This window comes from Thamnophis sirtalis, unplaced genomic scaffold (genome assembly GCF_051295495.1).
Source record: "Thamnophis sirtalis isolate CommonGarterSnake01/CBP01778 unplaced genomic scaffold, rThaSir2_p1.2 scaffold_3, whole genome shotgun sequence".
Taxonomy (NCBI): domain Eukaryota; kingdom Metazoa; phylum Chordata; class Lepidosauria; order Squamata; family Natricidae; genus Thamnophis; species Thamnophis sirtalis.
Window position 1 is genome coordinate 104,298,423 of NW_028261383.1, and position 11,769 is coordinate 104,310,191.

Here is an 11,769-nt window from a genome sequence, read left to right on the forward strand (position 1 = left end):
TTGTCTTCATAATTTATTTTCAAATAGGGAAATACTGTAATATTCCCTTTGGTTCCACCTGTCACCCACACTGGTGGGTATTGATGAAATCACCTTCCTGTTCTCCCTTTTTCCTAAAACAAGAATTGGGAAATTAAGAGGGTTCAGAAAAAAAATGTGCCCAAGCAGCTCTTTTTGTTTTGCAAACAAAGGTCTGGAGATCCCGATGGTTGTATCATCCTCCCTATTAATGGTTTGAATTTTTAAAAGAATCATTAATGCTCGGGACAAGTTTCTGTAAAAATATGCCACTTAAATGGTGTTTGTTTTCAAAATACCAGCAAATGTGGATAGACAAATTGGTGGCAATTACGTGGAGGTAGATAAAAAGCCAACTGAACTGAGCCCAAGACCATTCATCTCCTCCTGTCAGAATGGGATTCAGTTCAGGGATAGAAGAAGGCAAAGAGCACAGGTTTGAAGCATTATAGAGTTTAATTTCTTTTTTTACTTCTTTCCAGCAAATGTTTTGTGGAAGGCAGCTGGGAGGTGCTAGGAAAGAGAAGGTATCCTCCACCTGCCTTAGGCAATATCAGCAGTTTTAATTTTGATTTGGAGAAAGGTGTTGGTGATGATTGTTCTCTCTATCTCTCTGTGTGTCTGTCTGTGTGTCTGTCTGTCTGTCTGTCTGTCTCTCTCTCTCTCTCTCTCTCTCTCACACACACACACACACAGAGGAGAGAGAGAGGAGAGGGGGAAGAGACTTTTAGAGAATACAGCTTCTGCAGAGTCTTTGAAATTTAAAGTTGAGATGAGAAGGATATGGATAATTATTTCTGGACACCACCAAATAAGCGTATAGGTCAAGATATACCTGAGCAAGAAAATGCTTCTGTTCTACTCCTGATCGCTAACTGATTACATGGGTAACATATGTATATTGCAGAATGTGAATCCCTGTTCTCATAAGCTATACAAGCTGATTATTAATCATTCTTAAGCTGAGGATAAAGAAATCTAGTTCATGCTGTTGGTGAATAAATAAATAAATGCAACATAGGTAAAAATGGTTTTAATTAAAGTGCAGATATGGAGGTGGTGAATTCTAGGCTGGGAATAAAGGATTTCAGCCATATAAAGATTTACTTGTTATATTGACCCAACTATATCACCTGTGCAAGATTCCAGAAAGCAGTGTTTGTGCTTTGGGAGAATGTTAACTTTATGCACATACATTTTGTGGGCAGATTCAACTTCTGGAATTTCACAAAATGATCAGGGCTCAGAACTCTCATGAGCTAATTGTTTTCATGTCAACAACAAAAAATAAAACAAAACGAGAGTATCTCATCATTTCTCCTTCAAATCAGGAAAATTTGAAAGAGGATTTTATCAGTATCGTACACAATGTTTTTATAGCATTTTCAAGTATTCAAATTGCATCATAAACGTTATTTACTTGCAAACTTTATAACCATTCTGGAAGGTAAGTTAAAATGATTATCTTCTCTATTGCTGGGGGGAGAGGCAGGAAGAAAGAATAGCATTTTTCAAGGTTGTCTAGTAGATTCACGATACAATAAGAATTTCAGATTATACATCAAGAATTTTCATTATAGAAGGCCCTTGCTTAGCAACATAATTGAGTCTTTGTTACTAAGTGGTCACTTTATGGCCACATCATTTAGTAACAGAGTCTCAATTATAAAGTGCTCAAATATCACATGATCATGCTGACTTATGACAGAAGTTGTGGCAGTTCCATTTCCCATCAATCAAATCTTGCGTGATTGTTAGGCACAACATGATAGGATCACCATTGACTTTACTTGTGAAAAGTCAGTACTTAAAGTTGTGAATGGTGCTCACATGATTGCAGGATGCTATGGCCTTGGTAATTGGGAGCTAGGTGCCAAGGGCCCAAATTGCAGTAATTGGGGGATGTTGCCAATGCTTGTAACTACAAGGAGTGGTAATAAGTCTTCTTGTTCAGTGCCATTGGAATGTTGCTGAATGAGTGGTTGTTAAATGAGAACTACCTGAAAAAACTTTCCCTCTCCCTAACATTTAGCCTAGAGATACACGAAGCTTTCAGTAATGAAATTGCTAGTGTACAGCAAGTGTTGTAAAGCTGATATGCAGTTTAGAGTATATTCTGCCCATCAGTGTACATAATGTATACTGTAAATACAATGGAAGATCATTAATAGTGATGCAAAGAACCCAAAGAAAATTTTCTTTGTATTATCGGAAAAACGTGCAATCACAGGTTAGTGATTGCTACTGGTTCTTATGATGATTCTCAAATGGTCTTTAAAATAAAATTTTAAACATCTCATATTAGTTCTGCTAAAAGTGGCTGGAGTAAGTATTGTTCCTCAGTGGATAATTAAACTTTAGCTGTATAGAAAAATTAAACTATATAAAAACATAAAAATTAACTTTGCTTATTACTTTGATGAACAACTGATTTCAGATAGTATGTTCATTCTGGAGGTGGGTTCCTACCAGTTCGTACCTATTCGGTAGAACCGAATCTACCAAACCGGTTAGAAGAGGTTCCACCAGTGGACCCGGAAAGCAGGCCACACCTACAGAAGAGCTTCCAAATTTTTTTGAAACCCACCACTGACTTGCATGCTTCAATGCCAGAGTTTCTGAGCCAACATGACTGGAGGAGGAATTCTGGGAGTTGAAGTCCACAAGTCTTAAAGCTGTCAGGTTTGAAGAACTCTAGTTTTTTTTTCTAAAGGGTTAGCAGTGCAAGGATCTTGTAACTTGACAGCTTTAAGACCTGCATGCTTCAATGCCAGAGTTTCTGAATAGCTACTTGAACCGACCTAAGTACTAATTCATAATTTCATATCCGGTCACATGGGTGGCAAGCCACTCCCATCTGGTCACATGGGTGGCAAGCCACTCTCACAAAGGAGGCCACACCCACAGAGTAGGTTCAAACAATTTTTGAAACCCACCAATGGTTCATTCAGTAGAAATTTATACACATTTCAGAATATCTAGGCATATTATTTTTCCTGTCATCCTGTGCTTTTAAAATATTTTCTTTCTGTGTATATGCATCCATCTACAGCACTAAGATTTTTTTTAAAATAAAAAAAATACACACAGAAAAAATAGAAAAGGAAAGACACTCATCTATTTTCAAATAATATTCAAACCATCCTACAATCTTTCTCAGGAAGCAAGTCCAAACATTGGGAAACTAAAAAGCAGAAGTGAAAAAAAATACCAATGTTAAAGTCTTGAACAGTGATGGCTAACCTTTTTGTTGCTGCATGCCGAAAGCACGTGCATGCGTGCATATATGCACCCACAATGCAATGCACGAGTGCCCCCTCCCCGTGTGCCCCACTTTCTGCAAAATTACATTCGATCCTTCAGTGAGCATACTGGCTTATGGGTCACTGCTACCTCTTTTCACTTTTTTAATTGCATTTCTCAAAAGTTGTTTCAATTTTGCTGCCCACTAAAATTTGGTGCCCCTAGGCTGGTATCCATTTGGCCTTAACCTAGCGATGGCTCTGCCATGGCAGGACTAGAATTCATGTTTTTCGAGTTGTTAGCCTGGTGTGTTAATTATTATACAAAACTGGTTCTCCTAGCAAGTATTACTGTTAAAAAATAGATGTTGGACATTCGTGTTGAGTGGCAATAAAAGGAAATTCAATTCATTTGGGGCAAAATCTCTCAAACCATCTAAACTGTTTGCTAAATAATCTTGTGGAAGGACAGGTTTAGACCGTGATAAAAAGCCTGATTCCTATCATACTGGAACCACTTGGACCAGTACAAACTGAACATACATATTTAAAGTTTACGAATGTTTTTGTTTTATACTATTGCAAAGGCTTTTAAAAAGTTTAGGATGTAGGAAAAAGTTTATCAACCTTTTAAATCTTGTATAGAAGCTCAGGTGCTCTCAAAGAATGATGATGATGATGATAATACCATTAACATTAAATGGTTTAAATCTCAGCATTGTTAAAACTAGTAAGATTTCTTTAAATGTTTTTAAGAGACTGCAATGTTATCTGAGAGACTGCTGAGAGCAACAGCTGATGAAATTTTGTGATTGCCTGAGATGTAAAACATTTTTGAAAAGAAAAATATAATAATTTGGGAGTTTGATCTATGCGCTCTATGGTGCTGTGAGTACAGCACACTAGAGGCTGTGTTGATAACCAACATGAGGAATAAATGTAAGTTAATATGTAGAAACAAACTTTTATATTCAAAATTTTAGTGCTGAGTTTCTATGGACGAATTGTTCCTTTTTTATTGCCAGACAGACATAACAATATAGGTTCTGTAATAACCGTCTAGCGATGCATCATCAGATTAATGTTCAACTTTCCCTGTGCCTAAGTCATGCACTCTGCTTTAAAAATATCTGTATGTCCTCTTTTCAGCTATTTTGGAGTCATGGAAGATGGCAAAATCACTCAAATGTCCGAGAACAGCACTGACACCTCCAGCTTGCCTTCTTCACAGTCTTCACAGTCATCTTCCTACATACCTGTCAAACTAGAAGAATACGAAACACCAGGCTTCAGCATCAAGAAGCTTCTCACAAAAGCCAAAGAGAATTACAATTGCAACCAACGAAGTGTCTTCAACTTCTTTCGACAGTTGTTCCCAGTAATTGAGTGGCTTCCTCGTTACAACATCAAGGAACAACTGCTGGGAGATGTCATCTCCGGCGTGTTGGTAGGAGTTGTTTCCATCCCTCAATCAATCTCTTATGCCCTCCTTGCAAGCCAGGATCCCATTTATGGTCTCTACACCAACTTCTTTTGTGCTATTATCTACTTTGCCATGGCTACCTCGCGCCATAATTGTGTTGGTTCTTTTGGGGTCCTTTGCTTGATGATTGGGCAGACAGTAAACCGGCAACTTACTCTAGCAGGGTATGATTTGGACATGGACACAAATCTGATGGCCAATATCACTATGAATGGGACAGTTGCCTGCAACAGAGGTTGTTATGCAATCACAGTGGCAACCACTCTAACGTTTTTGGTTGGGATTTATCAGGTAAGATAAATTAATCTTTCTTTTTAAAGACTTTCTTTCTATGTAAGTGTCCTTCTAGTCTAAGCAAAAAATGGCCTTTATATTTAGTGCTCTCAAGAGTCTTTAAACTGAAAAAAATAATGCTGCTTCTAGTACAAACAAGTGTATCTCTACATGAAACATATAGGCCATCCAGGACTTCAGTATAATACTTCTAATTGTCCTGAGAATTGATTTAGAGAGCTTTTGCATGTAATATGCTTTAATGTGATTTCAATCATTTTAAGCCCTACTGAGTTACTGATGATTTTTAAAAAGTTGTTATTTCTAATATTTTATCAAAATTTATTTGTTCCAGATCTGACATCTACTTGTCACAGTCAACTTCTGTAACTAGAAATAATAGACAAATGCAAGTTGAGATCACCTTCTTTTTCAATGTATTTATTTCTAAATCATGAATGCTACTTGCTTTTTCCTTTCAGATTATTCTAGGGGTCCTCCAGCTTGGCTTCATCTCAGTTTATCTCTCAGAACCTCTTTTGAGTGGATTTGTAACAGGGTCCTCCCTTACCATTCTCACGTCCCAAATAAATCTTCTGTTTGGACTGAAGCTCCCTCGGCGTGATGGAATGGGTACCCTCATTTTAACATGGATCGACATCTTCACATACATTGGGAAGACCAACATCTGTGATTTGGTCACCAGCCTGGTGGCTTTAATTCTAATTGTGCCAGTAAAAGAAATCAACAATTATTTTAAGGACAAAATGAAGGCTCCATTTCCTATGGAACTCCTAGTGGTAATTGGAGCTACACTCCTGTCACACTTCCTTAACTTCAACAAAAAATACAAATCTAAAATTTGTGGCACAATTCCCATTGGTTTCAAACAACCTGCTGTCCCAGATCTGAGCCTTGTGTCAAATCTGGCAGTTGATGCTCTACCCATTGCCATTATTGGTTTTGCTATGACAGTTTCACTGTCAGAAATATTTGGAAAGAAGCATGGTTATCCTGTCCGAGCCAACCAAGAGATGATTGCCCTTGGGATGGGAAATCTGATCCCATCTTTCTTCTACTGCTTTGCTTCCTGTGCAGCCTTATCAAAGACTTTGCTGAAAGAATCAACGGGATGCCATACTCAAATATCAAGCTTGATATCTTCGGCTGCACTGCTCCTGGTACTATTGTGGATTGCGCCTCTCTTCTATTCACTGCAAACTTGCATCTTGGGTGTTATTACAATTGTTAATCTCAGGGGAGGATTGCGGAAATTTGCTGAAGTACCCAAGATGTGGCAGATCAGCAAAATAGACACCATAGTCTGGTGCGTAACCATGCTGTCCTCATCTCTGATCTCCACAGAAATGGGCCTTCTGATAGGAGTCTGCTTTGCTCTTCTCTGCATCATCTTCCGCACCCAACGGCCCCGAGCCACCCTTCTAGGTAAGGTGAATGACTCAGAAATCTATGAGGATCAGTTGACTTACAAGAAGATCACTAGCATTGCAAATATCAAGATCTTCCGCTTTGATACTTCTCTTTACTATGCAAACAAAGATTACTTTAAAAATTCACTTTTCCAGAAAACAGAAGTGAATCCATGCCTAGTTGCTGCTATACAACAAAAAGCTCAAGCTAAAGCAAACCTGAGCAAAAATCAAAGTTGTTTTTCTTCCAAGTTGAACTGCCTAAAGGGAACCAAGACCCCAAAGGCTTCAGCAGGTGGTCCCGATGCTTCAATAGATATGCATACCTTGATCATCGACTGTGGAGCCATGCAATTTATAGACAGTGTAGGCCTCAGTTTGCTGAAGGAGATGCGCCAAGATTACAAGAAGATTGGCATACAGATCCTGCTGGCCAATTGTAACCCATCCATACGGCGTTTGCTCCAGGCAGGAGGCTGGCCCACTGGGATGCAGGATCCAGAGTTGGTCTCATTCCATGGTATACATGCTGCTGTGCAGTTTGCAGAGAAACAGGATCAAACTCAACAGTCGGACAGTGTGGTGGCAACAAATGCTTTCGTACCAGAAACCGAGGACGTTTCAATAGCCTTGAGTCTGGAAGAACCCCTCTAGGCTGTCTGAAGCAGGATGTGAACTTTTGAGGAACTGTTTCAAGAATTATTTTACCAAGAAGAAAGGACTGGCTTCCAATAACCTAAGATCAGATGCATTTAAGTTGTGACAGGCTAAAATGGTGGCCTTTACATTCCAGAAAGTAATTATGCTCTGTTGTTACATTACCACATTGTCCCTGCTATGGAGATAAAATGATGTGGGAAAAGCTGCTTAATTTCTTTACTTAAGCAACTGTTAAAGGGAAAGAAAGGAAGATCTTCAAAGTAGGAGCATAATTATATTTTAATCCTGCATGAAGTTGGACCAGTATTTAATCAACAAAATAATCAGGAATACATAGACAGGTTGGGAATCATGAAGTAATGAGTCTGACCTACATATGTAGCTGGAGAAAGTCAGGGTCTGAACTGATAGTACAGCTTTATAGTCTTTCAATGGCTGTGCCAATTTAAGAAGACGCTCCCTACAAATTATGCCTTGCTTTACTACCTTATAGATTATCTACAAGAAAAAGAAACGGTAGGAGATAGAGAACATAAGCCCGATAGAGAATAGACAACTGGCACCTACCAGAATTAAGGACTACAAGTCCCATCAATCCTAGCCCTTAAGAGTGGTCAGGAATGATAGATCCGTTGCATCTGAAGAACGACAGATTGCCTACCCATGCTTTAAAAATAGCTGATCACAGTGAAAGTAAGCAATTGTTCATTCATTTTACAAGACTAAACATTGTTATCACTATATCTGTGCTCAGGAAGGGAACATGTCTTTAGTTGTATTATATCATAACAATTCAGCCCACTGGTTTTCCTAGAGAGGCACCCTCTTATCTGACCAATCTGGGTTTGCTAAACTGTCGAGCAAAGAGGAAACTCTTAGCAGAAATCCTTTAACTGGCACCAACAAGCTGAAGCTGTTCTTGAATAGATAGCAGAAGAGAGTCAGAAGGGAAGGGAAAAGTTGGTATTTGTTCAGAAAGGAAATGCAAAATAATATAGCTTTGGCCCCAGGAAAAGAATATTCTATTGGACAGAATATTATATAATCTTATAGATAGATAAGCTCTTAAGGTGATCCTAAGAATGCAGCAGGCTTTAAATGGCTTTGAAAAATGACTTGCATAAAAATGCTTTCCCTTCTTTCTGTCACCTCTCTAAAGATTGCCTTAGTTGCTCAACAATGGCCATTTCCTCTTAAAGGAAAAAAAAGGGGCTGCATAAAGGTGGTGGGAAGGATGTCAATCTCCCTCCTTGTTGCCCTCTGTAGAACCTCCAACCTGTCTGCTCTCCTGCAGGTCACGCATTACAAAAAGTGATCTAGGAGCAGCCGGATGTCCTGCACTTGATGTGCAGCATTGAAACACATTGAAACCTGAGCTTTAGGTTTAGGAAAAATGTGTGCAGAAACAGCACAGGAGACATTAACAACAAGATGGGGCTCTTTGCCAGGAAAGAGAACTGAAGAAATTAATAAGAGCCGAGGTGGCGCAGTGTTTAGGGTGCAGTACTGCAGGCCACTTCAGCTAACTGTTATCTGCAGTTCAGCGGTTCCAATCTCACCGGCTCAGGGTTGACTCAGCCTTCCATCCTTCCGAGGTGGGTGAAATGAGGATCCAAACAGTGGGGGTGATATGCTGACTCTGTAAACCGCTTAGAGAGGGCTGAAAGCCCTATGAAGTGGTATATAAGTCTAATTGCTATTGCTATTGCTAATATTTATAAAAGGGTTTAATAATTATTAATAATTATCCAGTGTATTTAATTTATAGGGACTTCTGTACTTTTTCCTGTAAAGAACTCCTAAATTATTGATACACTGTCCTCCCTTCTGTGAAATGCTTCCTTCCTTCACTTTATTTTCTTGTATACTAATGAAACAAATCAAAAATCAAACATCTTTGTGTCATTTGTTTTGTAAATGCCTTATTGCTCTTGCTTCCGTGACTCAACATTGCTCCAAATGACATATTTGGTTCTCCACTTTACCCTCCCAGCCTGCATGATAAGCGACCTGAGTGTAATTAATCACATCGGTGACATGAACTTGAAGTAAGGGTCTGAATTTCCACATCCAGCAAAAAAACTTGTTCTCCTCCTGATTTTTGAAGCAGGGAAGAACAAGTTCGCTTCATCCCTCAGATCAAAAAGTTGTAGCCGAATATAAACATACTTTAAATAAACGAAAGGCTCTGTGCATCAATAATATTGCCACCAGAGGGCGAGAGAATGACACAGGAAAAAGAGAAGTCAGGTTTGTTGGTATTGAGACAGTTATAAATGAGCAGAATATATTAAATTATAATAAATTCTCAGGCAATTGGAAAATGTATTGCACATGACCTGGAGGGCTTTGCTAAAAATTTGATGAAAAAAGTAGGTATTTGTTTTCCTCTCAGTGTAAGCATGCATAGGAAAAAGCTGCCTGTCGGAAGAAGAATTTCTAAGATTATTTGCCAGAGAGAATGGCAAATAGCGTAAATAGCATAAATTCTAAAATGATATTTTGCATCGGCCCAGAATGGAATTAATAATGTTACATCTGAATCTATGGATAGTATAAATAAACGTTTTGGGCTTTGTTGGGCTTAATGATGAATTTCAAACGGTTACTTTGAAATTATACATCCAGTGGTATCTTCAAGGTACCTGTACATCAGGTTCATTAATAGATAGATTTTAAAAAATATGTAATAATAACCCTTTAGGCAGAAAAAGAATATTTGTCTTGTTAAGCACCTTGAATAATTTTGAAATAGTTTGTTTTGTAACTAGAAGCAATGTGTATAAATATTAGAGCTGTGCAAAGTTGCCTCAGAAGGCTGCCGCCTCTTTCAAAGGAGCAATATCTTTTGAGGCCTTTGGTAAAGTTGCCATTCTTCAGTTGTCTGAAGACAGATTAGCAGAACATAAAAGTACATGCTCACAGAGGCAACTGAAGAAAAATTATCAAGCAGATCAACAGCTTTTTTGAAAGAATTAGGCCACTTTCTTCCTTTATTGGCATGAACACACTTTGCAAAGCACCCTTTCAAAAATTTTGCACAGCCTCGATAAATCCCAGTTTGAACATCAGATCCAAAACTTTGTTTTCCAAGAAAAGCCTCAATTGACCTTTAAAGCATCTTCCTTTGAAAAGCAAGTAAGAAGTCCAAGGATGCAATTTTGAAAGTTTCCCCACCAAAGGCTGCTGCACCACTTCAGCAACGATTGGGAAGAGAAGATTTTCTTATAGATCAGCAGATGCTAATAACTAGTTAATGGAAAACGCAGCGGAGAATCTTGCTGTGAAGAAATGTGACATATTCCCTAAGGCTCTCTACTGAAATGAATGCTTTTAAACTTCCTTTAGTGATGAAGTAGTGAGATGGCCAAATGAGTGATAAGTCAAAACAAACAGCGACTGTGGAAAGCCCATAGAGATCTGTCTAAACTAGGAAGATCATTATATATGACTGAATATATGATTGTCATATATTAAACAAGACGGTCATATATAAAAAGTGTCAATTTTGTTAGTGGTGAAGGGAGGAGGCTAGAAATCCAGGAGAAAATGACACAAAGGCAAAATAAAGAGTTTAGTCTCCCTCAAGTAAGCTCAACTCTAGGTGATGTTATAGACATTAGGAGACAAGGAAATTAATGATACACATTATGTTAGAAACTGAATGGGATGACCAGGCAAGACATTTGTGGGGTTGGGTAGTTCTGTAAAAATGGGAACTTCCATGATAGATAGAATTACAAAATAAGTCAAGAATTATGGTAGCCATACCTTTATACCAAGCTATCGTACAATCAGCCTCTTGTAGAATTCTAATCAATATATTTCCAAAAGAGTTTGAAAAGTGCAAAAATAAGCAACCAAAATAGCTAAGAGATTAGAGCTACTACTCGACTTCACTCCAAGAAAAAGGTTAAGGGCTTTAACAAGAATGAAGTAGACTGGTGAGGGATTTCTAATAGAACTGATTTGTAGTTGAAATTGAGACATACAATCACCACTGTTCGGAAGGCCACCAAAAAGAAAAACTGTAAAAGGGGATCAGGCTAACATTACAGTCAGCAGCAATGGCTGTTAATTGTGATGACTATATATTGTGGAAATCATATTCAGAAAGGTACTCTATTTGTGGGCTTTGGATTATTACAAGGGGGTGGATGGGTTCTAAAATGAAAAATGGCAAGAGAAGAACAAATTGGAAAGTCTTCTTTGCCTAGGGTGACCAGACGTCCCGCATTTGGCGGGACAGGCATGCCTTTTCATAATTTTTCCCGCGTCCCGGGCCGTTCTCAAAAAACCCCACTTTATTTTGGCGCTCGCAGCTCGCTCACTCCCCCGCCCATCAGCTGCTAGCTCGCTCGCTCATTCCCTTCTACACTAAAAATCTAAGCCAGCCCAGCCTGCCGCTTACTGATTGGCCTGGACTCCAGCCAATCAGTGAGCTGGCTGGGATGGAAAATTTTAAGCGAAGGCCTTCCCTAGGGAGGCCGCGGTCTGGCTTCCCCCCACCCCGCCTCCTCCACTAGCCTTTGTCCCTCCACAGTAGGGCGGCTGGGGGGAGGAGACAGCCCTCCTCTCCTTCTCCCCTTTGCGGAGTTTCCCTGTGTCTCCCAGGTTGTGCCCATCCCCTCTCAAAAGGATTTGGCTCCCTGTGTGCGAGAAA

At 39.1% G+C, this 11,769-nt stretch overlaps 1 protein-coding gene across 1 annotated transcript; it reads left to right on the forward strand.

The window, feature by feature from the left end:
* Positions 1 to 393: 393 nt before the first annotated feature.
* On the forward strand, positions 394 to 8,702 carry LOC106540606 (sulfate transporter). The gene is made up of 3 exons (XM_014055780.2): positions 394 to 454; positions 4,410 to 5,034; positions 5,499 to 8,702. Exons 1-3 carry the CDS (start codon positions 414 to 416, stop codon positions 7,098 to 7,100), a joined length of 2,268 nt encoding a protein of 755 aa, XP_013911255.2. The 5' UTR covers positions 394 to 413; the 3' UTR covers positions 7,101 to 8,702.
* Positions 8,703 to 11,769: the final 3,067 nt, after the last annotated feature.

Bases quoted from the DNA above. Each gene is read 5' to 3' on its own strand.
- LOC106540606 (XM_014055780.2), top strand. From the start codon at position 414: ATGGGATTCAGTTCAGGGATAGAAGAAGGCAAAGAGCACAG. The intron at 455-4,409 runs GTTTGAAGCATT...TCCTCTTTTCAG, and splicing joins GAAGAAGGCAAAGAGCACAG to CTATTTTGGAGTCATGGAAG. The intron at 5,035-5,498 runs GTAAGATAAATT...TTTTCCTTTCAG, and splicing joins TTTTGGTTGGGATTTATCAG to ATTATTCTAGGGGTCCTCCA.